Consider the following 27,398-nt stretch of genomic DNA (forward strand, 5'->3'; position numbering starts at 1 on the left):
CTCGGGTACACTTTAATACAGGGAACAGGAGAAAATGACCACCAAGAGGATGGTCAGTAGTGGGTATTCTATCTAGCCCACCACATTTTATAATTGAAAGTTTTAGAAGCGCAGAAAAGGGCTGGAGCCGAGTGATTTTTTTCCTTATTTTTATTTTATTTCTTTTGCCGTCTGTTAAACAATTACAAAATTTCCCCTTGTTTTCAGGTGACAAGGTCACCGAAAACAGGATGTAAGTGGAAATCTCTATGGTTCTATGGGTTCAGCTCAGGTGTCCTAATGCATATTTTACAGTGTGTTTAGACATGAAACTCTGGTAAGGATCCACAACAGACAGCCGTACCACCATGTGTGTAATGCTGGATCCACACCATACAATTTTTTGGCAGATTTACCTGCCAGAAAGATTATTTCCATTATACTGCTATTCATGGGTTGGATTTTCCAAAGATAATAAGTGAAACCGAAATAGTAACTAATCAATATTCATGTCACGCAGCTAGTTGGATGACTTGGGAGCCTAGCAGACTGGACACTCTAACACCCCTCCACACCTCTGTTTCAGAGCTAAATAATAGTGATTTTTGTGTGTATTTATGTGGGTAACTGACATATATTTAACAGAGATATACACTGATCAGCCAAACCACTAAAACCACCTGCCTATTGCAAATGTGTAGGCGCCCCTTGTGCTGACACATTGATACATGGACTTCACAAGACCTATGTACTGTAAGAGTCCTGTCTGTGCCATCTTGCACCTTAACAACAGATTCTTTAACTTGTGAAGTGGAGCCTCCATAGATGGGACTTGTTTTTCCCTCACTTTCCACAGATGTTTGAATGGATTGAGGCCAAAGAAAACAGGATTCATCAGACCAAACCACCCATCTTCTGTTCCTTTATGGCCTAGTTCTGACACTAATGTATCCATTGTAGGAACTTTTGGCGGTAGACAGGTCAGCATACGGACTCTGATTGGTCTGCAATAGGAAGCCCCATGCACAACAAACATTTCCAGCATATTGGTATGGCTATTAACTTTTTTGAGCCCAAGGACTATGACTGCAAGCAATATAAGTATCATATTTTCAGGACTATAAGACGCTCCTGACCAGATGCACCTAGGTTTAGAGGACAAAACCAGGGAAAAAAATAAATAAATAAAATATATATATATATATACTGGTGCATCCATGGTGAAAGGGCATCTTGTGGATTATGCCCCCTTTGTACCTCATGCCCCCTTCTACCTCATGCCCCCTTCTACCTTATGCCCCCTTGTACCTCTTGTGTCTCCCTGTGTCCTCCTCTATGCCTCTTTGTGTCCCACTGTGTCCTCCGTTTGTCCCCCTGTGTCCTCCTCTGCATGGACATTGTACAGGGAGTCCCCAACATTGCGACAGGTTGAAGGTTCATATTGGCAGGCATTCACAAGTTAGAAACTCCCTGCATTTGCACTATAAGACGCTGTCACTTTTCCCCCTACTTTTGGGAGAGAAAAAGTGAGTCTTATAGTCCAAAAAATACAGTACATAATATGCCACCTTTGTCACCTACATTTCAGATGACCACAAAAATAAAAAATATGGCTTACATTGTAAAAGTAAAACCAGCATAGCACCTAGTATCCTTCCTATCATCATACAGTGCTGCCCATAATTATTCATACCCCTGGCGAGTTACTTTTATTCAACCAGCAAGTAATTTTTTGATGGGAAATGACATAGGTGTCTCCCAAAAGATAATAAGACGATGTACAAAAGGCATTATTGTGGAAAAAAAAATTCTCAGTTTTTATTTAAAGTTAAGCAAAAAGTGTCCAGTCCAAAATTATTCATACCCTTCTCAATAATCAATAGAAAATCCTGTATTGGCTATTACAGCAATCAAAAGCTTCCTGTAATTGCAGATCAGCTTTTTGCATGTCTCCACAGGTATTTTTGCCCATTCATCTTTAGCAATGAGCTCCAAATCTTTCAGGTTGGAGGGTTTTCTTGCCATCACCAAAGTATCCATGCAAAGTATATTCACTCAATTTACACTTCTATTACAGTACATAGATTTGTTAAAATTGTACAAGCAAGATTGTATCATTGGCGGGTACTTTTACACCTGGAAAAAGTGGCAGATCTTTATTGTTTCATCTCCCTTTTTTGTAAAGGTCCTTGTGACAAAAGCAACATCAAATCTGATTGTTTAAGCTTTTTTCCTTATCCATGTTGCATAGTTGTTAACCAGATTACAATTTGCAACTGACCACACAGACAGGTTACACACTGCACATTTTATAACGCAATGTACAGTTAATAAGCCTTTTACTTATTTATGCCTAAATTCTTATAATTTTCATAGCCTGAGGAACCCCTGAGAATTCTAATCACAGTCTTTGTAAGTCAGCATTCTGTATGCACTGATGCCTCAGGGAGGTGTGTGGGGGTAGGAGGGCAGGTACTCAAGAGGCAGCCACCACATATTGTCGTTGCTAGGTAACTGGCACAAAGTGCCTAGGCTGGAAGATCTTCCTGAGCATCATAGGTTTAGTAGCATATATATGCCGTCCTGTTAACCCCTTTGCACTGCTCATTAAATAACAACATAATAAACGTCTGCTATTCAGTTCTGACAGCTTCCACACTCTACACAAACACAAATCCTTTCGTCCTTCGATTTCTCTTTTGTTCCTGTGAAGTTGGGAGAATTCTCCATGGTAACGCGGGTAGCAACCGGTCACTTGTGTACAGAGGGAGAGTATATATGGATAGGCAGGGGGTCGGCTATGCAATACTATGCTATGCAAACAGTGCATCTCTACAGCATATGCATATCTCTCAGCACATTGCATAGATTCCCCCTACAAATTCACCAACTAATGGGGCTAAACTGGAAAAAATGACAGATCTATGTATCCTGCAACAATCACAAAAATGCTATGTCTTGTGAAGATTATAAAATTGAAGGAGGACCTGACTGATTGCTGCAATACATTTTCTTCCACCGGTTGAAAGAAATGAGTCTCACATATAGCTTGTACAGATGCAAATAAATTATGATATTGCCTAAGTATGCATATACACAAAATACCTAAATATAACCAATCAGTGCTCTAAAGTGGGCGGGCTGTGCTATCTATCCCAGCAGCATTGAAGCACGCATCGCCCACATGTGTCTAAGCTCAGCTCCGCAATTACTAATTCTGACGCTTCGCTTTCCAACTTGTCAGTGAATGATAAAGCTCAGACACACCCAGCAATACTAAATACTAGATGCATTGTGCTTTTCTCAGGCGGCAGACAGGCACGCTGGATTGTGCATACAGCACACACTCCACCATCACCCTGATGGCTTTTGTGTGAGCAGCAGACTCTGCCTCTTCATCTCTGTCTCCTCCTCTGTCTGTCCCTTCTCTGCTCCCCAGCCAGCCTCCCCTCCATCACTCCCATGCACTGCTCCCCTCCTTCCCCTACTGCCTGCCAGCTTGGCACCTTCCCTGTACCTGTCACACTGGAGTTTGCCTTTTACTGGGACAACCTTTAACACATCTGTCCCATTGCAAAAGGGAGAATGTTTGTAAGCAGGTGGCCTGGTGTATGACAAAGTCCTCCATCCCGACCTGCAGGGTTTCCAGAATTGCTCTTTTGTTACAGCGGAATATAGATTAGCAGACCCTCCCCCTTGCCGTCTCTATTCATTCACTTGCATCCTTACTACTGTACCAGCATCTTGCACTGCTTCTCACGCTGCCTTTGTTCCTGCCTGCTCTCCCCTTAAAGATGGTTTGATGCTTCCTTCTCTGCCCTGCTTTTCCCTCCCCTAAACAGGTAAATATATCTGTTAAGATAGATTTTCTCACCATAATAGCATGCAGATTTTTTTTTAATCTGGAGGAAATGCATCTCGGCTGGTTGTCATTTTCCGCACTAAAGCAATTCAGGGCTGGATAGTGATTTACTGAACATACTATTGATTTACTTCCTGGTAGATATTTCGGCTCTCTGCACATACAACTGGTGGATACATGTTTATTTAAGGGTACTTTCATTCATTGCTGTGTGCACACACCTACCACACAAGGATTTTGTTCTCATTTCATCATTTCATTTTTTATGTACCTTTGGATTACTGTGAGATGCCATGTGCTTTAGTGATGGTCAGCTGCCATGCCTTTAGTGTTGTGCTATGGGAAAATCTGTCCTAGAGAGATATTACATCTTTTAGGAAGTCAAACAGGACCCCCAATGGTTCTCATCAGGCACGTAAACCTAATCAAATCTATTATTGTACAACTACTATTCAAATAATATATTGTATGCACCATTTCATTGAACTTGACTATTGTGTGATTTTAGTATATTGTAAAAGAAATACATGGGGCATTTGATAGTAATAGAGTGTAATATTTATTTGCAGCTTTTCACATGGTTTTACGTTGCTACACGTGTGGGTAAGCTATACGAACCAGTGCAAGAAGAACTGGACCAAATCTGGTATAAAACAAGTGCAGAAGTGGAGCAGTTGCTCAGAGCGACCAATTGGAGTCCTTCATCTAGGCATCTGCTTAATTTTTGCATCAGTTCTGCTCCAGTTTTCCTTTCACTGGTCTTGATAAATCTGCCCCTGTGGATATCTAGGTTGTTTCTTAGAGGCTCAAATGATGCCTGATATACTGATGTACTATAATCTAGACATCTTCCAAGCTTTGATATATATATATATATATATACATATATATATATATATATATATATATATATATATTACCATTCCATTGCCTAGAAGACCAGAAGATGATGATTTTTGCCTATCGTCCCACCATAGACACTATGCATGGGGCTATTCATCCAAAGGCCATGCAATGTTTCTTTAGGCCATCTTGGTCATCGTGTGGTTTTTCACAACCCAAAAACATACTGGTAGTCTAACTGACATCTGATCTAGTGGGGCCTTTATGCATTTGCATGTCCTTATATGACTGTGGCAGACACAATAGACTGTAAGCAGTCAGGGTCATCATGAACCTTAAAACTGAACCAAAGTCAGTTAGATCAGGTGTCGTATAGAAGTGACTGTAATAATTTTTAAAGCCTTACCTTTTCACCTTGGCATGTTGTTATGGACACTGTTCAGCACACTGTAACATGGTACAATTCAAAATCTATGAACAGTTCACATCCCATCAGCAGAGAACATGCAGTGCGTTGATAGAATAGCACACGACGCAAACAATGTTTGTCAGTGAAGGTGCACATTGGTCAGTTGTTTTTGTTACATTGCATGCCACTGCAAATTTTGTCTTCGGTAAAATTCTGCATATGTTATAATACAACCTAATGCAATGTCTCAGTGTGAAAATGTATCTCTGACTCTGACCACAGAAATAGGATAGTATTGCTTTCCACGTGGCCAGGGTAAAAGCCTATTAATATTATTTTAAATGTGTTCATTATATCCCCTTATATCCTGAAGTTTTGATACACAAATTTCTGCATGAGTATCCTCTCTCCCCTTGCTTGATCTGTATTCTTTCTCCTGAAAGCGCACCTACGGTAAAAATAAAATACTAATAGGTACACTAATGCAGTAAAGTTCTAATGCCCCAACACCTCCTCCTCCTATGACACTACAGCCCAATTTGAGACTTGGCCTCCTTCAGTTTCCTGCTCCATCCATCCCAATCCATTGCTGCCTGTTTCCATTTGCATATCTTTAATAGTTATTTGGCATCTTTGTCAACTTAATCCGCCCATCTCTTTCTAGGTCTTCCAATTGTTTTTCTTCCATCTATGTTCCTTGTAAAGATTATTTTTGGGATCCTATGTTCATCCATTCTAACCACATGCCCTGCCCATCTCAACCATTAAATCCTGATGTAACCTGATAGTGGGAGGTCTTTATATAGCTGGTAGAGCTCATGGTTGTATTTTATTCTCCATATCTCACTCTCATAGGTGGGGCCATTAACTTTGCGTAATATCTTCCTTTCAAAAGCATTCATTTTACTTGCTAATTTTTTAATGAGGATCCATGTTTCACACCCATAGGTAACTATAGGCCTGATTATGGTCTTGTATACCTGGATTTTGTTGTTCCTTTGGATATCCTGTGAGTGAACGATAATTGAAAGGGCAAAGTAGGCTCTGTTGCCCCGGATCATCATGTTAGTAATAGGGCTCACCAATGCCTTGTTTGAGCCCGGTGTCGGTAGATAGCTCTCCCCTTTGCAGAAAAAATGCCTTGGTGTTTTTGAAATTTCCAACATTGGAGGTAGAGAAAAGCCCAATTCTTTTTTTCTGCAAGGGGGTGGAGCTACATGCAAGAACCCAGCTCAAACGGGGCTCTGCCATTATAACTTTACTTCATTAGTGTACCTATGTTTTTTTTTATTTTCACAAGGGATATGCTTTAATTGCAGATGTTCATGTTATCTGAACATTTCTTTTTACACAGAGGTGCCCGAAAAAGGGAAGGATAGGAGAGCTGGAGAGAACTCAAATAACTCCCAGTTTGACATTTGCTGAGATTTTGGTGAGGTTCTGATATAGTGATTGTAAGCAACAGAAATGCAAAATTGGGAAAGTGGCAATAGGCTTGTCTAACCACTTAAGCTTATCTGGAGGAATATATCCGTCCAGATAGGCTGTGCTGCTGTCACTGCGCGGTGCGGTCGATTGCACGCACTCCCGCTGCCTGCCGTTATCTCCGAGATCAATGAATGGGAATATAAATCCCATTCATTGATCTAAGTCCCCCGCAGAAAAACCGACAGCCGACAGCAGAAAAAAAAGTTTCCCATCCTCCTTGTAGTTCCTGGAAGCGAGATTGTTTGCTTCCAGGACTTTTTGACTGTGGCCATCTTGTGGCCAAATAGTAAAACTACACCCACATACATTTTTTAATACATAAATACATTGAATTACATTTAAAATTAGCTGTTTACCCCCCACACCAAAAATTACCCAAATAAAATTATTAATTAAAAAAAAATACAATAAAAAAAAACAAAACATAAATAGTTACCTAAGGGTCTGAACTTTTTGAATATGCATGTCAAGAGAGTATAATAATATATTGTTTTTATTATAAGCTTGCAAATAGTGATGAATGCAAATTGAATAAATGCAGCTTTATTTTCAAATAAAATATTGGTGCCATAAATTGTGATAGGAACATAGGTTAAACGGTGTAATAACCGGGACAAATGGGCAAAAAAAATACATAGGTTTTAATTACGGTAGCATGTATTAATTTCAAACTATAATGGCCAAAAACTGAGAAATAATGATTTTTTTTCCAATTTTTTCTTAATCTTCCTGTTAAAATGGAATAAAATAATTCTTAGCAAAATGTACCACCCAAAGAAAGCATAAATGGTGGCAGAAAAAACAAGATATAGATAATTTTATTGTAATAAGTAGTGAGTTATTGGCGAATGAATCGGAGGTGAAAGTTGCTCGGATGCATAAGGTGAACAACACTGTAGGCTGAAGTGGCTAAATGAATGCAGGTCACTTTCAGCTTCCCCAATCTCCTAGTGCTCGATAGGGGAGGTACACTGTATAAACACTGCTACACTGGCATACTATTGGCCTTACTTACCAAGATTCTTGTAAACTGGAGTATTCTGTTATTGGCAGCCTTCACCTGGTGAGAGTATTAGTATTGTTAGTAAACAGTGGCAGGCAGAGCCAGTATTGGGCCTCTGCAAAATACCAACTGTGGACCCCTGTCATGTGACAAAAAGTGGATGTAACCATAACAAAAGTAAATGGTAATCATTAATTTAAATAGTATTATATTAATATATAATAACAGCAAACAATAATAATATATTAATAGTATTATATAATAATGTTATTCAATTATTATTATTATTTATTTAATAATTTATTATTTATAAATTGCACCTATCTGCCAATTTAGCCTGTGGCAACATTTTGGTTTGCCAATTATTGATTTGTAATAGCAATACTTCACAAACCAAAAATGTAATTTACTCACCCAGTCGATGAAAAACCCTAAATATATCCAAAATCCCTGTCCCCATCATGTTGGAAAAAGTGTGTTTTTGAAAGCTGGGATATCTTTTCACAGTCTAATCAGCAGCTCTTTAGAATGATTACAACAGCCAGACTGGACTGTGAGAAGATATCATAGCCTTCAGAAAAAAAAACCTGGTGCTTTTTCCAATGGGGAAGGGCGAGGATTTCAAATATATTTAGGGTTTTAAAATGTATTGGAAAGCAAAATACATTTTTGGTTTGTGATTTAAAGTGATATTGAATCGAACAGAAAAAAAAAGTCAGATATTCACCTATGGAGAGGGAAGGCTCTGTATCTCATACAGCCTTCCCAGTCCTCTCTCTGTTCCCTCATTCCAGTGCTGTCACCCAACTGGTTGAATACGTTTTCGGGGATTCACAAAAGGCTTTGGAAGCCATTATGTCCATGAGTACTTTCCGAAGAAGACGGCTCCGTACTGAGAATGTGCAATTGGACACTTGCAGTTTGGAGATGTCCGTCTTTGGAAATGCTTGGGGACGCGAGTGCTTCCAAGAGCTCCTGGAGGTGGCAAATTTGAATGGAGGACAGCGCTAGAATGAGGCCACTGAGAGAGGACAGGGAACGCTCTATGAGATTAAGAGCCTTACGTCTCCATAGGTAAGTATTTGACTTTTTTATTTTTTGTTTGCTTCAGTGTTACTTTAAAGCATACGTGAACTGAAACTAAATCTTACTTACCTGGGGCTTCTTCCAGCCCCCCGTAGTCCAGCAGGCCTTTGGGTGTCCTCTGAGCCCCCCTTCATTCATTCCATTATTATGAGAACTGCACATGCACAGGTGCTACTGGTGGCTGGAGCAGGGTCTTGAAATGTGCGCGGACAAGTCAGCATGACTGGAGCGCCAGTCACTGGAATTTGTATCAGATGTGTCTCAGAGGATGCCGAGTGACCTGCCGGCTTACCCAGGGCTGGAAGAAATCCCACATACGCTAAAATCCATTTTTTTTATTTCCATTCAGGTGTGCTTTACCTGCCATTAGAATCATTTTGTTATGCCATAAGCATTATGTTTGAGCACACTTCCGGTCTCTTGCAGCATGTGGCCCTCCATAATGCAGCTACACTGTCTGTGTGTCCCCCAACAAACACCTGATCCAGGCAGCCTGGTAGTGGCACTCTTATCCATCCTCTGTGCCTCCGTCCATCAATATGAAAACTGCAGCTTCCCTGATTTCTATTTTCTAGGAAAATTGTACTAGGCTCCATCCATCCTCAAAGATTTTGCCACACATGCCTTGCTATCTGCCCGACCCGACAATATGGTGTCATGTAACTTTATCTCCTAAGCCTTACCCTCTCTCTTCCTTTGGTTGTGCCAACCATCCCAATCAGAATGCAGGTGGAAGTGTGGGCAAGCTGCCCCTCTGGTCCCGTTTGATTGAGGAGAATGGGAAGGGTAGTTCTGACTGCGGTTCCTGTCACAGAGGAGGAGTCTGGTGTCAACATGGTAGGCTACGCTGACATAACTTACAGTAGTTTGTTTCAGCAATGTGGCTTCCTATGTCAGCTGCCTGTCAGTAAACAGTTGTTCAGTATACAGGTGGAAGACAGAGAAAACTAAAAAGCTGAAGCAAAAAATCTTGTCTAGCTATAAAGATTCAAACATGTGTTAATCAAAAAAACTGCTTACCGTATTTTTCGGAATATAAGACGCACTTTTTCTTCCCCAAAAATGAGGGGGAAAAGTGGGTGCGTCTTATATTCCAAAGATGCGGTAAATGTGGCTCTGGAATATACTTACCGGCTCCTGTTGCCGCGATCCTCTCCTCTTCGTCTGGCGCTCTTCATCCCAGGACGTCTTGTCATTCATTGTGAACATCTTCAGAGCCCCAGCTGCCCGCGCGCCTCTTCACTGCAGTCTTCGTATAGACTGCAGCCTTTCGATATACATGTGCTGCCGCCGCCATCCTTCCTAGTTACGGCGTCCTCCCCCGATGTCCTCCCTAGTTACAGCGTCCTCCCCGACGTCCTCCCTAGTTACAGCGTCCTCCCCTGACGTCCTTCCTAGTTACAGTGCCTCTGACGTCACGCGCACATGTGCGTCGCAGATCAACCAGCAGAGGGCACTGTAACTAGGGAGGACGTCGGGGAAGGACGCTGTAACTATCGAGGACGTCGGGGAAGGACGCTGTAACTAGGGAGGACGTCGGGTGAGGACGCCGTAACTAGGAAAGATGGCGGCGGCAGCACATGTATATCGCAAGGCTGCAGTCTATGCTAAGACTGCGTTGAAGAGGACCGCGGGCAGCTGGGGCTCTGAAGACGTTCACAATACATGACAAGACGTCCTGGGATGAAGAGAGGAGACTGCAGCTGAAGAGGAGTGCCGCAGCTTGGACCCTGAAGATCCTGAATGACGGGCGCCCTCTGATGAAGAAAGCCAGATGGGGGAGGAGAGGATCATGGCGACAGGATCAGGTGAGATGTTTCATCAGGGTTTAGCTAGTGTAGTGTATTTGGTGGTGGCAGAAGGGGTTGGTTAGTGTAGTGTAGTGTAGTGTAGTAGGTGGTTTCAGCAGCAGGGGTTAGTTAGTGAAGTGTAGTGTAGTGGGGGCAGCAGGGGTAAGTGAAGTGAAGTGTGGTGTGGTATAGATGGGCAGTGTAGCTTAGGCCAGTGTGGTGTAGATGGGCAGTGTAGTTTAGGGAGAAAGGGTCCATAAGACGCCCCCTGCACCATAGACGCACCTAGGATTAGTTTTTTTTTTCTTTGATTTTTGCCCCCTAAACCTAGGTGCGTCTTATATGCCGGAGCGTCTTATATTCCGAAAAATACGGTACTTCTTTACTTATTTAATTACGAATCTCTTGGGAGGAAAAGCATTCTGCAAGAATTTTTTGTTTTTACCAAGAGCTGTTTGCACATACTTATTCAAGACCGGATTTATACTTTTTTGCCACTTGCAAGTGCAGCAGCGCTCCTACTATTCCATGTGCAGCCCCTTTTTCCATGTGTATCATCCCTGTACTGCAGACCCTCTCTTTCATGCACAGCTCCCCAATTGCGGCCTTTTCTTTGATATATAGCAACCCCTATTTCATGTCCAGGTGCCCCCTTGGGCTGCAGCCACCCTGTACATATTCCAGCTGTATTTCTAGCTGTATACTATCTACTTCAATGTCATTTTATATCAAAGTCCATTCACACCACAATTGTTACCCTGAATTCATCTGTGCTTTTCTATTATTCACAGTCAAAATGCAGGATGAGGGAAAATCAGCTATTTCCAGTTGTGATGGTCCCCACCAATGTATTGTGTGAAAGTGCATTGAAAAAGCTTCTTGGTACATTCACCTTCCCATTCCCAAATCATTTGGAATCAATTGCTTAACAATTGTGGTACAACACCTCAATACACACCAATGAAATATACATCAATCTGTATTTTCTGGTTTGAATGAATCAATTATATTTTGTGATTTTTTTTAGAGTAACATTTTTAAACATCATGTTACTGAAAAATTAAATTATACATTTTTACAGAAAAAAAAAAAACTTAAAGAGGAAACTTAGGCAACAGTATAAGATAAAAGGAATTCAAGTGGAAATATACTTGGTCTTGGCACAATCAATCTGGATAACTTTAAGTTATGTCTTGTCAGAAGTTTCCAGATTCACAGACCCCTCAGAAGTGACCCTCAATAACTTGTCGTATTTGCAAGTACTGTATGTTAGTAAACAAAGAGCCACTTTGACCTGCCTTTCAGTGTCTTTTATGGCCCTGTAAGCAAGATGGTAGAGAGTTTTTATGCCCAATCACAGTAAGGTGTAGGTTGGACTGGGGTGTGCTAATGTGGTTTATGATGCTATGCGAACACACCCATAATGTTATTGTCCTCATCCCATGGCACAGTGGTTTACAAAACCAGCATAAGGCCTCTTGCACACTGCAAGTGATTCCGATTCAGATTCCGCTTTTTAATCAGTTTTTACATCCGATTCAGATTCCGATTTGCAGTGTGCAGGGAGCAAACTGCAAATCTGAATCGGAATCAGATGTAAAAACCGACTAAAAAGCGGAATCGGAATCGGAATCGGAATCGCTTGCAGTGTGCAAGAGGCCTATTAGTGATCAGTATGAAACTATGAATTGGTTTTGTCTACATTTGCCATGGGTGAAAGTTCCAGTTCCAAATTACACACTAAGATGCCTTTTAAGCTTTTGAAGCTTATAATTGATTGACTGGTCCATATTTGGTACCGTTCATTCCGGTGTATAAGACGACTGGGCGTATAAGACAACCCCCCAACTTTTCCAGTTAAAATATATAGTTTGGGATATACTCGCCATATAAGACTACCCCTCTTCCAACGCACACCAAATACTGGTGCTGTACTGTATGTGGTACTCAGTATATTACAGTATACAGGTGACTGGTTGGATTGGTCAACTCTCCCTCTCCCTAAGTGGATTGGTCAGCTCTCCTTGTCTCCCAATTTATCAGAGAGGTATGGAAGAATAGATTGCGCTGTGCCCATAAAACACGCCTCTTTCACCCGTCTGGCCTGCTCTTGAATCCTATTTACCTCCATCTCTGCCTCTCAGATCTCGCACATGCACGCCTGCTCCGCTTCACTACAGTCCTCAGCAGCGAGATCTGAGAGTTGGTAACAGGATAGGGAATGACACCTGGCGTATAAGATGACCCCTGACTTTTTAGAAGATTTTCAAGGGTTAAAAAGTAGTCTTATATGCCAGAATATACAGTACTTATCTGACTTCTATATTCCGCAGCTGTAATGTCAGTTCAGCTATAGGTCACTATCTGGAGGTTCAAGTTAGGCCTACTGTTTTATGGTGGCTGTGGAGATAAAGGATTTGTGTCTTGGTTTCAAGGATGGAAAGTTTATAGAATGGTTTTTTTAAGAAATAAGATAAGTGCTTATCAAATTCTTTTGAAGCTGATCAACGTGGAAAGTTTCACACTCATCCCCATACCTCTAGGATGTTCTGGTTTCTGGTGAGATCTCACTGTTGTCACATAGGTGAGGTTTTATGTTTTTACTGATATCTCCAGATTTTTGTAGGGAGGAAGTGCGTACATTTCTCCTTTATGGAGTCACTATGTCACAAACCTGAACAGAGAAAAGTGGTTTGACCACAGTTTGCAGCAATACAGACACTAAGACCAGGAAATAAGGTGCAACATAAGGTTTTATCGCAAAGCAATATAATGTAAACATGCATACAAATGTGAATGCAAATAAAATAAAACCACACTATAAATACAGATAACTCGGGAATGCAGTGACACAATATATATAGATCACCCTTACTAATCTAATAGCTAAGTACACCTTAATATATACAGAGGATATATACAAACATAGACAACATAAATATATACAATCATAGGTAGTGCAAAGAATCAGGCCATATCAGAATCAACAGGAGAGCAGGGTCTGTCAGTAGCAAGTAATCAGATGAAGTACGGTACCAAGGATTAGACAAAGCAAGGTCTCAGACGGAATGAACAGAGTTTGGCAACAGGGAGACAAACACAAGGTTCAGGACAGGAAAGTAGGTACCACTTTGTCCTGAGACTCATGCCAGGGAGCACAAAGTTATGGCAACTGGCTGGAGCAGAAGGCAGTTCTTAAAGTGGTCTGAAACTCAGCATTTCTTCTTTGCTCTAAAGATTACTTACAGCTTGAAAGCTACTATCACAAAAACAAATTGTAGCATAACAGCATTCAAACAGTTAAACACACCACTTTGCACTGCAGTGAGAAGCCCCTTCAGCTTAAGGATCCTTGTCCAGAGTGGAGATAACATCATCTTTGTTTACATTCTGATGTTGTTACATTGTTTGTTTCAACTGAAAACCAGCTCTCTGTGCTTCAAGCATGCACACAGTTCAGAATAGCTCACTGAAAGATTTTAATATATAATAAAAAGCAGCTTGAATAAAATGCAATGGCAGCTTTCAAAGCAGATAAACTGTACTTTGGGAACTTGTAATTTGTAAATGGATAATATTTATTGTGCCCAAAAGCAAATATGGTAACTGCATGGGTAATAAAAAGTAGGAAAACACATTTTTATTGAATGTTACGTCAGATTTTCAGACTACTTTAAATAGTCCAGGTAATTAGTGACAGTAAGCAGCTGGTGGTGTGCTTCTGCAACAAGTGCTCCTGAACCACCCACAGGCCATAATAGCAACTGTATGCCCTTGTAAGAGAACAGCCACTTGCTGGTGGATTGCAATAATTCAGGACTGCTCAAAGTCCACAGAGACCTATGCAGGTGGCAATGAAAGGCCTGGGCAGTCCATGCAAATACTGCCACCAGCAGGCAAGAGAAGGCCATACATGGATCCTAACACACTGAAAGCAGCAATCCTAATTGATGTTATCATTATTTCCATTCACTTAAAAACTAAAATTAAACACGTCATCTGAAGTTGGTCTACAGAGCTAAATTCGAGGCAGACCAATTATTTCACATTCTCTTCCCCCATTTTCCAGTTTAAAGAGAATCTGTATTGTTAAAATCGCACAAAAGTAAACATACCAGTGTGTTAGGGGACATCTCCTATTACCCTCTGTCACAATTTCGCCGCTCCTCGCCGCATTAAAAGTGGTTAAAAACAGTTTTAAAAAGTTTGTTTATAAGCAAACAAAATGGCCACCAAAACAGGAAGTAGGTTGATGTACAGTATGTCCACACATAGAAAATACATCCATACACAAGCAGGCTGTATACAGCCTTCCTTTTGAATCTCAAGAGATCATTTGTGTGTTTCTTTCCCCGTCTGCTCTCATGCACTGAAGTTTCAGGCTGTTTCTTCCTGCAGAGTGCAGACAGCTGTGCCTGTATGTAATTCCTCAGTATGTGAAAGCCCAGCCAGCTCAGAGGAGGATTTATCCAGCTTGTAAAAGATAAGAGAGAAGAGAGAAGCTGCCCTTATCTAAATAATACACAGGCAGTGTGCATAGAGGGGGGAGATGCATCACAGAACCACAACACTGAAGAACTTGACAGCCTTTCAGACACAGGCTGACAAGTCTGACAAGAGAGAGATAAGTTGATTTATTACAGAGATGGTTATAGTAGAACGTGCTGCAGTAAGCCAGAACACATTAGAATAGCTTTTGGAACTTGTAGGATGATAAAAAACAGGATGCAATTTTTGTTACGGAGTCTCTTTAAGGATGCCTAGAGAAATGCGAAAAAAGAGCTGTACCTCAGACCAAATATACACAGGCCCTTTATTCACTTCCAATCTAATCAATGATCCAATCAAATTGTTTAAGAATCAGATATAAATTCAGCTGTTTACCAATTGGAAACAAGTGATAACTTGATTTTTCACTTGGCTGTTTAGCAGTCGGACATGCTGGAGAATTTCAGTCATACACATACTTGTGACATTGTGCACATGTGTGTACAAATGATCAACACTTCTTAATCTGCACTTTAGTGCTTTCCTCCAGTGGTCGGGAGTCGGGACTATCAAAAGCCTTGGGAAGTGGTTATAAGAAGTATTAATAAGTACACCCCAGGGATGCAGTTTTCTATCTTGAGAACCTCATTAATAATGGGTGTGATAAAAACTCAACTTCAAAAATCTAAACTTTTTAGCTCAAGTACACAGCTTAAGTGACCATAAATCTCCCAGTGGAGGGGAAATGAGGAAAAAAGAGGGGGTGGAGGAGAGACTACAGGATCCCCTCCAGTCTTTATAATAAGAATATTTAATATCTGATTATGGAAATATTAAGAAAAATGCTCAATTAATAATCCGTATATAAATGTAATATACTTATTATAATTTCATTTCACAAAAGGCAGATTTCTGAGTAATAGAAAGGACAATGGGAAATGAGGCCACAAAAAGAGAGAGACCAAAAGGTGCAAATGAAGGAGAAATCCCTCCAAAGGCTAGAGGTCACCACCAGGTACAGAACTCAATGAGTTTGTATAACACTTTGATAGAAGGACTTAAATAGAAACCGTGACCAAGAATTAAACTTTATCCCAATCAGTAGCTGATACCCCCTTTTACATGAGAAATCTATTCCTTTTCACAAACGGATCATCAGGGGGCTCTGTATGGCTGATATTGTGGTGAAACCCCTCCCACAAGAAACTCTGAGGACCATGGTACTCCTGGCAGTTTCCTGTCTGTGAACCTTGTTGCATTATGGGAAATAGCTGTTTACAGCTGTTTCCAACTGCCAAAACAGCAAGCAGGAGCTACATCACCTGCCAGCAGTAAAAATGTCACCATGTGATAAATGTCAGAATGTAAATCAGGGATTTAAAAGATTTTACAATGGGCAAACACTGGCTAAGTCATTTATACATAATTATTGTAAGAATGAAGCACTTTTTATTACATTATTTTCACTGGCATTCCTCTTTAAGGAGACAACCAGCAGAAACATATAGGGAACGATATGCATGATTGTTCCTATTGTTCTTCAATGAGAAAGAAGCCCCTTGTTTGTTCTTAAAGCAAATCTGAACTGAAAATAAAATTACGAGATAATTAACTGTATGTAATAGTACTGATGATAAATAGAAAATTAGTAACATAGAACAGAGTCTCATATTTTTATTTTCAGTTTAAGATCTACATTTTAATACTTAATTCTAAACAGCAGTCGTGACAGTCTCATATAAATTCTGCTGCAAAACCAACAGAAGTAGCAAACCTTTGAACTTTCCAGCACTAAAACCTTATCAGCATTGTTTCCACAGCCAGATAAGAGTGTGTTAGCTTATTTATACTTTTCAGGACATCTGGTTAAATTTGAATTTCTGTTTCACTGCCTCATTTGCATAGATAACAGAACTAGTTTTTTTAACACTTGCTGTACTGGAAAACAGAAGGGCACTTCAGACAACGTATTAGTAGGACTAGCACTATATGTACCTATGTTCACCTCATGTCACATGTCACTTCGGATATCCTTTAAATTGCTGTTCTTTGCAGCCTTAGCAAAGGTACTCTTTGTACTTTTAGGAGTATAGTTGCTGGGAAACTGTCCAGAATGTCCAACCTTGCTGCAGGAGTAATTAGCTGCACAGTACTATGTGTTCATAAGGTATGTTTATCTCATCACTAGTAGGCCTAGGCTCGTTACAATAACGGGCTCTAGGCCTCCCTCACAAACCCTCCCGCCCCTGTCACCGCCGCCGCATGTCGGTACGCACTGCCGTCGCGCACATGCCGCCCTGGCCCCATCCTCCACCTGTCCCAACGGCCACACATGCGCAGTGGCGCAAAGGCATGGATACAGGGACAGGAGAGGATGCAGGGACACAGAGGGTTTATTGTATAGGATGTCAGATGTCAGCTTGGTACCCTTTCAACTCAATCTTCATGCAGAACAAAAACTAAACTTATGAAGAGGAAAGCGCAAATAAACATCTTCTTTTCTCTGAATCCCTATATTCATCCAGCATCTGTGTGGATCTTCAGCAAGAGTCTACCCTCACCTTCTCATAGAGCTGTTTACATTTAGGAGGCGGGAAGCGTGGGTCTTTAAAAAAATATTTGGAAGACCTTCTCTACTGTCACAGTGGCACCAAGGCATCAACACTTGCAAATGGAAAAAAAAGGATCAGGGATGAGTAAGAGCTTTCCTGGAGAAGTGACTTAGGGCTTGATTCACTAAGCTGTGCTGCTAGTTTGAGCAGTGAGAGTTAAAATCCTCAGCGCATGCTACGAGCTGTGTAGCATGTGCTGTTAATTTATGCGCACTCCCTTGTATTTAGTGGCTGCTCCTTTACTCCCGCTCTGAGCCCTGTCGCGTCCTGTAGCTGTTTAGGACGTGATTCCTGCACTTTGATTGGGACCAATAGGCTGCCTGTCAAATGACTGGTAATTTGAATTTTGAATGAACATGATGAGATAAGTACATTCTGTTGTTTTAAAAAAAATAATGATGTACTTTGACAAAAAAGAATATTTTTTTGTTTTGCTTTCTTCAGCTTATCACAAAATCACTTTGCTTTTTCATGACTTCTGTTCATTAGTCAGAAGAAATAACAGAAGTGTCAAGCTATATGGCAAATCCCCTTAAAGATGTGTGATAATGCAGATCTCCATTCTGAAATTGCACTGAGAAGGAAGCTTATAACGCCTACAATAGAAGTTTGCTGTCTCTAGTGGCAAGTGGATTAGAAAAGGTAAACAGTCATGTCTGACTGGAAATCATCACTGTGATAACAATGTGTATAGGAATTGTCAACAGTGGCTATTTATGATCAGGGCCAGCCCTAGAATTTTTTTTTTGCTGAGGCAAAATTTAAAAAAATCGCCGCTGGAGGGGTAGCGGGCAGGAAGGGGATATTGGGCCTAGCGGTGGGGAAGGGGGTCGGACCCCCCCTCCCTCGCCTGGGTCCCTCGATCTGCGCTCCCCTCCAGCTGTAAATAGTTAAGTACCAGCGTATAGATTAAGGCAACAGGCAGGCAGGGATCACTCACCTTTTCCGTGTTCCAAAGTGCGCTCCACCGACATCACTTCCTGCAACGCCGTCCACTTACAATACAGTGGGCGGCGTTGCAGGAAGTGACGTCAGTGGAGCGCTCGATGGAACGCGGAAGAGTGAGTGATCCCCGCCTGTTGCCTCTTAATCTATACACTGGTACTTAACTATTTACAGCTGGAGGGGAGCGCAGATCCGGGGACCCAGGCGAGGGAGGGGGGGTCCGACCCCCCTCCCCACCGCTAGGGCCAATACCCCCTTTCTGCCCGCTACTCCTCCAGCTCGGTGGGAGGCCCCCCACCCACGGACAGGTGGGTGCCGTCCCCCCAGATGTGCCGGCTGAGGCAAATGTTTCACCCCGCCTCATGAGCGGGCCGTCCCTGTTTATGATGTGTTACTTTAGATATGTTTTAACACTTGTATTTGTATTTTATGCTCACAGGTGTCCTACGGGCCCTCACATCTCAACAGTCACCCAGTGGGTGCCATGATATCCCCTAAAGAGAAGACCAAATCTCGCCCTCCGAAGGACAGCATGACCCTCTTACCATGCTTTTACTTTGTAGAGGTGAGAACTAGCGTCTGCAAAAATTAGGGCACTATCACACACCATTTTAGGCAATGGCAGTTCATGTATTTGGGATTGAGGAAAACAGGACACTTCTACCTATATGTGTTACATCTCACCTAATAATGAAATTAACTTTCAGTAATAAACCTTCTTGATATGTTGATGTCCAGAGAACAGACTGCTGCCTCTTATCAGTGTTGCCGCTGAGACAAAACAAGAAGAAGTTAGCTACCTTTACAGAAAACCTGAAGTAAGAGAAGTATGGAGGGGGCTAGTGTTGACTCTCTTCTGAAAAATGCAACTTGCAAAGCTGCTGTGCCAAACATCTGCCCTTTATACTGTTTGAATCAATCAGCCAGAAAGAGTATCAGATGTGTTGTGACTGTATCTAAACCAGCAGTATGCTTATTCCATATGTGTGAGTCATACAGCCACAAAAGATCAGCATGACAGTCAGGTAACTGGCATTCAAAGGATGACTGCCCCTATATTCCTCTCAGTACTCTTTAAACTTGTGGATAAAATGGATTGTGCAATATAAAGCTGTATTATATTTATATAATAATCCGAACATTTGTATAGCGCTTTTGTCCTGTCGGACTCAAAGCGCCCAAGAGCTGCAGCCACTGGGACGCGCTCAAGAGGCCACCCTGCAGTGTTAGGGAGTCTTGCCTTGAACACCTTACTGAATAGGTACTTGACCTAGCCAGGATTCAAACTCCGGTCTCACATGTTAACTGCTTTAGGACCGCGTCACGCCAATGGGCGTGACTACGGTGGCAGCCCCAGACCTGCCTAAAGTCCTGGGGCTGGCTTTTGCAGGAGATCGCGCACACGCTGCGCGCGCATCTGCTGCTCCGCCTTCAGTCTCCCAGCAGCGATCGCCGCTCGGAGACTGTTAGACGGCAAAATCGCCGTCTAATTACCCGGTACAGCGATGCGATCTAAAGCAGCGCTGTACTGGGGACAGCCGTGTGACACGGCTGTCCCCTCTATAACTCCTGAAGTGATCCGCTGTCATAGGCTGAAGCCTCCGACAGTCGTTCATGGTGATTGGCTGGTGGGTAGGGAGAGAGAAGTATAAAATTAAAATAAAATAGTTAAAAGTATTAACAAAATAAATGAATAATTATTTATTTTTAAAAAAAACAAACACCTGGGGTGCAATCAGACTCCACCAACAGAGAGCTCTGTTGGTGGGGTGAAAAGGGGGGGGGGGGAGGGGAATCACTTGTGTGCTGAGTTGTGCGGCCCTGCAACGAGCCCTTAAAGCTGCAGTGGCCGTTTTTGTGAAAAATGTCATGGTCTTTGGGGGAGGGGGGGGGGGGGGAGTTAAAGCCTGTGGTCCTGAAGTGGTTAACGGAGGTGCCCTTAACCAGTACACTATCCAGCCACTTTTAACACATATTGTTAAAGCAAACCTGAAGTGAAAATAGAATAAGAATAGCAATTATATCTATTGCCCTAATCCAAAAGTGGACTCTTATGGAATGTCATAGTCTTATTTTGTATTTAAAGGGCCCCTGAGCTGTGTCTTAAAAAGAAAACTGGACTTACCTGGGGCTTCCTTCAGCCCACCATAGCCCACAAGGTCCCCGGAATCCTCCTGGCCCCCTCCTCGGTTCCAGTAATGCGCCGACTTTAGGTGAAGTCGTGCGAGCTCGCTCCGCTGTGTACCCCAGCCACTGTAAGAGTCCTGCGCATGCGCAGTTCTGTCTTTAGAGAACCACACATGCACAGGACTCTTACGGCGGCCAGCGTGATGACGCGACAGATACGCAGCGGGGGCGAGCTTGTGTGGCGCATTACCGTAGCCACCAGCAGGATTGCAGAGGGGGCCAGGAGGATGCAGGGGACCTCGCGGGTTATGGCGGTCTGGAGGAAGCCCAGGTAAGTCCAGTTTTCTTTTTTAAAGTGAACCTAAAGGCAACCAAAAAATGAGATTAACTCACCTGGGGCTTCCCTCAGCCCCCTGCAGACGATCGGACGCCGCAATAGCAGCATAGGGGGGCGATATACAGGCTGGGAACGCGAAGAATCACTCGCGTTCCCATGCCTGTCGGCCGATGACGGCCAAACCGGAAGTGTTCGCCGGCGGGTTCTGGGCCACCAGAGCGGAGCTGCGAGGGCACCGATTGTCTGCAGGGGGCTGAGGGAAGCCCCAGGTGAGTTAATCTCATTTTTTTTGGTTGCCTTTAGGTTCACTTTAAGGCACAGCTCGGGGTTCCTTTAAAGAGACACTGAAGCGAAAAAAAAATGATGATATAATGAATTGGTTGTGTAATACGGATAATTACTAGAATTTTAGTAGCAAAGAACATATTCTAATATTTTTATTTTCCGTTATACAGTGTTTTTTTTTTAACATTATATCATCCTCTAATATTTGCAGTTTAGACACTACTCAGCATGCTAAATGGGTTCAAAAGTTCACTAGCCTTCTCGGGAAAATCTTCCCTGCAGAGGGAAAAAAGATACATTGGCCTCAATTCACTAAACTTATCTCCTGTCTTTAATAACGTTTCTAGAGTTATCACCATGGTGATGAGGCATGTAGTATTCAGGAAACATTTTACCTCAAGCAAACCTAAAGTTAACTCTTCTGTCTTTAAGTTAACTCTTCAATCTTTAAAATAACTCCAGAATTCTAATGTTAAAGACAGGCTATTAATTAGCTGCGGGTGAAAATAACTACAGAGGAGGTAACTTAAAGGGATACTGTAGGGGGGTCGGGGGAAAATGAGTTGGGCTTCTAATGGTCTCCCGCAGGCATCCTGTGCCCGTGCAGACACTCACCGATGCTCTGGCCCCGCCTCCGGCTCACTTTTGGAATTTCAGACTTTAAAGTCTGAAAACCACTGCGCCTGCGTTGCCGTGTCCTCGCTTCCCCTGATGTCACCAGGAGCGCACGGCACAGACACAGACCATACTGGGCCTGCACTGTGAGCTCCTGGTGACATCAGCGGAAGTGAGGACACGTCAAATGCAGGCGCAGCGGTTTTCAGACTTTAAAGTCTGAAATTCCAGAAGTGAACCGGAGGCAGGGCCAGAGCATTGGGGAGTGTCTGTGCGGGCACAGGATGTCTGTGGGGGTCCATTAGAAGCCCCGGGTAACTTCAACTCATTTTCCCCTGACCCCCCCTGCAGTATCCCTTTAACTACAGAGGAGGTAACTTGACTACAGAGGAGGTAACTTAAGGAATGGAGAGATAAGATAACTCTCTCACTATGTGGTGGTTAGTTTTCTCTTGCCTTATTATCTCCAGCATGATCTTAGTGAATTGAGGCCAAAGTCTTTTAAAGCTTATTATCTCAAGTGTCTGGCAGAGTTCTCTGTGACTTTGAAAGTCGTGGGGCTCATTGGCTAATTTGCATAGATAACAACTGGAGTTTCTTAGCTCTTCCTTTACTGGAAACAATATTAAGGTGCGTACACACGCACTACAGCAGCCAATGACGGGTCCGTCGGCACCTCCCGCTGGGCGGGTTTTCAGCAGACTGTAGTGTGTGTGTACGCAATGTCGGCGGACTGATAAGGCTGTTCCAGTCCGCCGACAGTGCGTACACACGCACTACTGTCTGCTGAAAGTCCGCCCAGTGGGAGGGTCCGACGGACCCGTCGTTTACTTCTGTAGTGCGTGTGTACGCACCTTTAGACTTGTGTCTCTGCTGCTAATGTTTTTTTTCTTAGCTGTACTACACATACAAATCATTATATCATATTTTTTTTTTCGCTTCAGTGTCTCTTTAAAGGTTAAAAATATTGGTTTAATATCATGTAGAGCTCTTTCTTAACCCTTACAGTAAGAAAAAAAATTAACTCAGTATAGTTCTAAATAGGATTGGGACTGTAAATACATGTTTTATATCATCATATTACGTGTAACTTTAGGAACCCTTTAAAGCTCATGTTAATCCCATATTTCTTGTTTTTACTTGACATACATTAGAGGCCAGTATGCAGGCCCGGCCCGCTCATGAGGCGGGGTGAAACATTTGCCTCAGGCGGCAGATCTGGGGGGCGGCGCCCGCCTGTCTGTGGATGCTAGGTGCCACCCGCCGAGCTGGAGGGGTAGCTGGCAAAAAGGGGGTATTGGGCCTAGCGGTGGGGAGGGGGGTCGGACTTATTGTAAGTGGACGGCCTTGCGGGAAGTGACGTCGGTGGAGCGCACGATGGAACGCGGAAGAGGTGAGTGATTCCCCCGCCCGTTGCCTCTTCATCTTTATGCACGCAGCTGGTTACTTAACGCTGGAGGAGGAGCGCAGATCGGGGGACCCAGGTGAGGGAGGGGGGGTCCGGCCCCCCTCCCAAACGCTAGGCCCAATACCCCCTTTCTGTCAGCTACCCCTCCAGCTCGGCGCCCCACCCACGGCTGGGGGGGGGGGCAATTTTTTTCTTATTATGCCTCAGGCGGCAAAAAGTCTAGGGCCGGCCCTGCCAGAATGATTAGCCTTTCTTATGAAGTTGAAGTTATGAAGTATGAAGACAACACTCTTGATTTCTCCATGAAAATGACCTTTAAAAACATGTGTTTGATTTTTTTTGTAAACAAATATACTATAAAAAAAACAATGTCCACTAAGTTTATTTAGGATATTTTATTGATACACCAAGTTGAAACAAGAAAGGGCAAAAATTAGACATCCAAAATGATTAGCCCCCTGGCCATTAATAGTCAATAGTGTACCCTTTCTGAGCCACAACTGACAACAGTCTCATAGAGCAGTTTTTACTAGGTTGGCACAGGTCTCCTGAGGGATTTTGGGCCATCTTCCATTGCAAACTACTCGAGCTGGTCTAAATTGCATGGTTTCCAAGCATGGACATTCACTTTGAGCACCCACCACAGATTTTCAATAGGTTTGAGGTTTGTGCGAGCCACTCCAGGATCTTTATTTTGGTATCCTTGAGGTGCTGGTGGACTGATTTTGATGCTTTGGGTCATTGTCTTGTTGGAAGACCCAGCAACGACCTAAGCCTAGACTACGAGCAGATTTCTGCATATTCTCCTTTAAAATGTCAACATAATTTTATTTTTTCATTATTCCATGCACGCAAACAAGGCTCCCTGTGCATGAGGCTGCAAAACAGCCCCACAGCATGATGCTCCCACCACCATGTTTAACTGTGGCAACTGTGTTCCTAGGGTTGAAGACCTCTCCCTTTCTTGGCCAAACATAAGCAACAACTATAGGCCCAAACAGTTCTAGTTTAGTCTTATTGACCAAAGCACACACAATTCCAAAACATATCTTTACCTTTCAAATGCTGAGGGCCAAACCTTAGTCGGGCTGTGATGTACTACTCTTTGAGTAAAGGGCTTCTTCTGGAACAATTGCCCTAAAGCCCTCACAAATGTGTTCCTTAAAACATCAACTTTATAAGAGGTCAGGTCAGCAACAATTATCTTGTCATACTTGCTGACATCTCTGACTTTTTTCTTTTCCAGAGTTCTAGAAATCTTGCACTTATGGGTTGTTACAGAATTTGTCTCCTTGTACTTGGCAATGATGCAAGGTACAGCAGTTCCAGACACTGTGAATCACTTGGAAATAGCAGTGTAGCCTTCCGACTTATCATGAGCCTCTACTATCTTCTTTCTGAGCTCCAGACTGATTTGCTTGTCTTTAGCATGTTGAGTAACAGTAGTCCTTCCCCATTTTTTACTATATTTGATATAATGAAAGCCTAAAAATGTACTGTATTTTATATTACAAAATGTACCAAAAGCTACTAAATAGCACTGGTGAATGTTTGATGTTTCAAGTTCCATCGCTGGTGCAAACATTAGGAAGAAGTTTCGAAAAATGTTCCATAATTCCTGTGGGGCTAATAATTTCAGCCTCAACTGTATCTGTAGTGTGCCTCATATAACATTTTTTGCATTCTGAATGATGTATAATTTCTGTTGTAAAGGCATCCATAATCCCTGCAATCCAACAAAGCAGGCATAATAAGACTGTGTGATTCATGCATAATTACCATGGAGACAAAGGGAACAGTTCCAGAACAAACAAAGATTCTAATTGCCTCGTGTTTTTAGAAATTGCCCCAAGACATTGGCCCACATAATAAGCAGTGAGATCCATTTGGCACATATGTTCTGCATGCATTATGAGTAAAGCCACAGTATAGCTCTTACAAACTGAAACACTAAATACAGACAAATGTGTATTTTATATACCAAATTATGCATCAGCTACAGTGGTGTGGAAAAGAAATACCCTTTCCTGATATCCACATTTGACAGTTCATACATTTTTCTGAGAGAAAGCAGAGTGGCTTAAAATTCTTCAACAATGATGAGAAAGACTGATATCATTATCGCAAGGATTTGGTTAGAATTGTTCTGCTTGACTAAAATTATATTTCATTTAAGAATTCAATACCATTTAGTGCGAAAAATATTTAGTGGAGGAAAAGAGAGAGAATGGCCCCTCATCCTTTATATCCCTGTGATTTGGCTTCCTCGTGATGCCTTGGATAGCAGGGCAGTGACCAGAAGCTATTCATTGTGGCTCTTCTCTTGCTGTTGTAATAGCAGAACCTGGTTCAATGGCCGCCTAACTGTGACCTGATGTCTCTTCTTCTTGTGCCTCAGGCCATGGTTAGAACTCATTATAGGACAAGCTATATTTGGAGCTCTTGTAAAACTAGGAGGACTAGGAGGAGAAGTTTAAGAACACAATTATCCATTTTGGAAAAATTATATAGGGTCCTTATTGAAATTATTTGCTTCTGCTTTCCATTTTAAGGCAAACAACCTTTTTTAAAATCACTATACTGTAGATGTGCTTCTTATTTGTGTTTATTGAATGAAGGCAAACAATGACAAGAATCTATGCAAAGCAATAAGGTATACATTTGGTAATATCAGCTACAGAAATAAAGTTAAATAAAATTGTCTGACAGTTAAACCTGAATGCAAAGGACAGTCAATTATATACATAGTGCACTACATTGTACCTAAGTTCTGTTGTACCTTGGTTGCGTTCATGCTTTGAAGGGAGATTGGGCAAATCATATCTTAGCAGTTTCCAGTCTGGCTATGAAGAGTGTATCAGAAAGCTTCTATTAGTGATGGGCATGTCCTCCTCCAGCATCAGGCCCAGGAGTCAAAGTTTTGGGTCCAGGAAAAATGGGGTGCCCATTTTGTTGTGAAGGAAAGCTACAACCTATTTCTAATTGGTGGGCAGGACCAAATTAGATAAATAAATGGTGCCTACTGCATTAGGCATATGGGACAGTACAAAACATACCCACTTGAGAATTTGGCCAGTCTGGCTGGAGTGAAATCTGTGAGGTGTATTATTTGTATTTGGGTAAGCAGGGAGGAACTTTGGTAACAGCCTCCAGAGCCTCTTCCCATTCATCCTTCTCTAATTGAATACCATAGTAGCAGGCAGTCTGAAGATATCTGTAGTGGATTAATATGCCCATCATGTGACTAAGAAATAATACGCTGTACTTCAAACTACAGACTCCACCCCAGCTCTCTCCGTTTCTAGTGGCTGCTCAGCTGGTCATGTGATACTTCCCTGGCCAGCAGCGAGCAGCAAGTTTTCTTCACAGCAGAAATTGCTGTCAGGTTTGCTATAATCGTTATTGCTCAGTTTCCTACAGGTGCAAAAATATATGTTAAAGGGAACCTTAACTGAGAGGGATGTGGATGTTTCCTTTTACCAACAGTACCAGTTGCTTGTCAGTCCTGCTGATCTCTTTGATTCAGCCACTATTGCAGCCACACACCTGAAACAAGCATGCAGCTAATCCAGTCTGACTTCAGTTAGAGCACCTGATCTGCAATGCTTGTTGAGGGGCCGTGGCTAAAAGTATTAGAGACACAGGATCAGCAGGAGAGTCAGGCAACTGGTATTATTTTAAAAGGAAAAATGCATACCCTTCTCAGTTTAGGTTCCCTTTAAAGCGGACCTAAACTCAGAACTTCCTCTCTGCTCTAAAAGATACGCAACAGCATAATAACCTTTTCAAGAAAAACATTCCTTTGTTACAGCTGATACAAATCCTGCAATAAATCTGTAGTGTGTCTACTTCCAGCTTTCATGGAAGCAGACATATTGTTAACATCCTGTGCTTTCAAATGAGTTGATCTGCCGTGGCAGTCAGGTGGCACAGGGGAGAGATCAAATCACAACTTGTGATTAGACACATATGAGGGGGAGTGAGACAGGCTAAACTCTCTAAATACTTACAGGGTGCATTTCTCTATGTTTTCCTTTTGTTCTGTGCAAGAGTTCAGGTCCACTTTAAATGATCGTACGAGAACAAACCCTGATCATGTTTAACAAACATGCCAGATTCAC

At 42.3% G+C, this 27,398-nt stretch overlaps 1 protein-coding gene across 2 annotated transcripts in view; it reads left to right on the top strand.

Annotated features, from left to right (window-relative positions):
* Positions 1 to 3,306: 3,306 nt before the first annotated feature.
* Positions 3,307 to 27,398, top strand: part of PLPPR3 (phospholipid phosphatase related 3) — a 38,204-nt gene continuing 14,112 nt past the window's right edge. Inside the window, exons 1-2 of one of the 2 annotated variants that reach the window (XM_068271235.1) lie at positions 3,307 to 3,352; positions 18,945 to 19,070. In XM_068271235.1, the coding sequence (XP_068127336.1) occupies positions 18,990 to 19,070 (81 nt within the window). In that variant the 5' untranslated portion in view covers positions 3,307 to 3,352; positions 18,945 to 18,989. The other variant, XM_068271234.1, reaches the window with a different exon arrangement.

The sequence above is a fragment of the Hyperolius riggenbachi genome, chromosome 1 (assembly GCF_040937935.1).
Source record: "Hyperolius riggenbachi isolate aHypRig1 chromosome 1, aHypRig1.pri, whole genome shotgun sequence".
Classification (NCBI taxonomy): Eukaryota; Metazoa; Chordata; class Amphibia; order Anura; family Hyperoliidae; genus Hyperolius; species Hyperolius riggenbachi.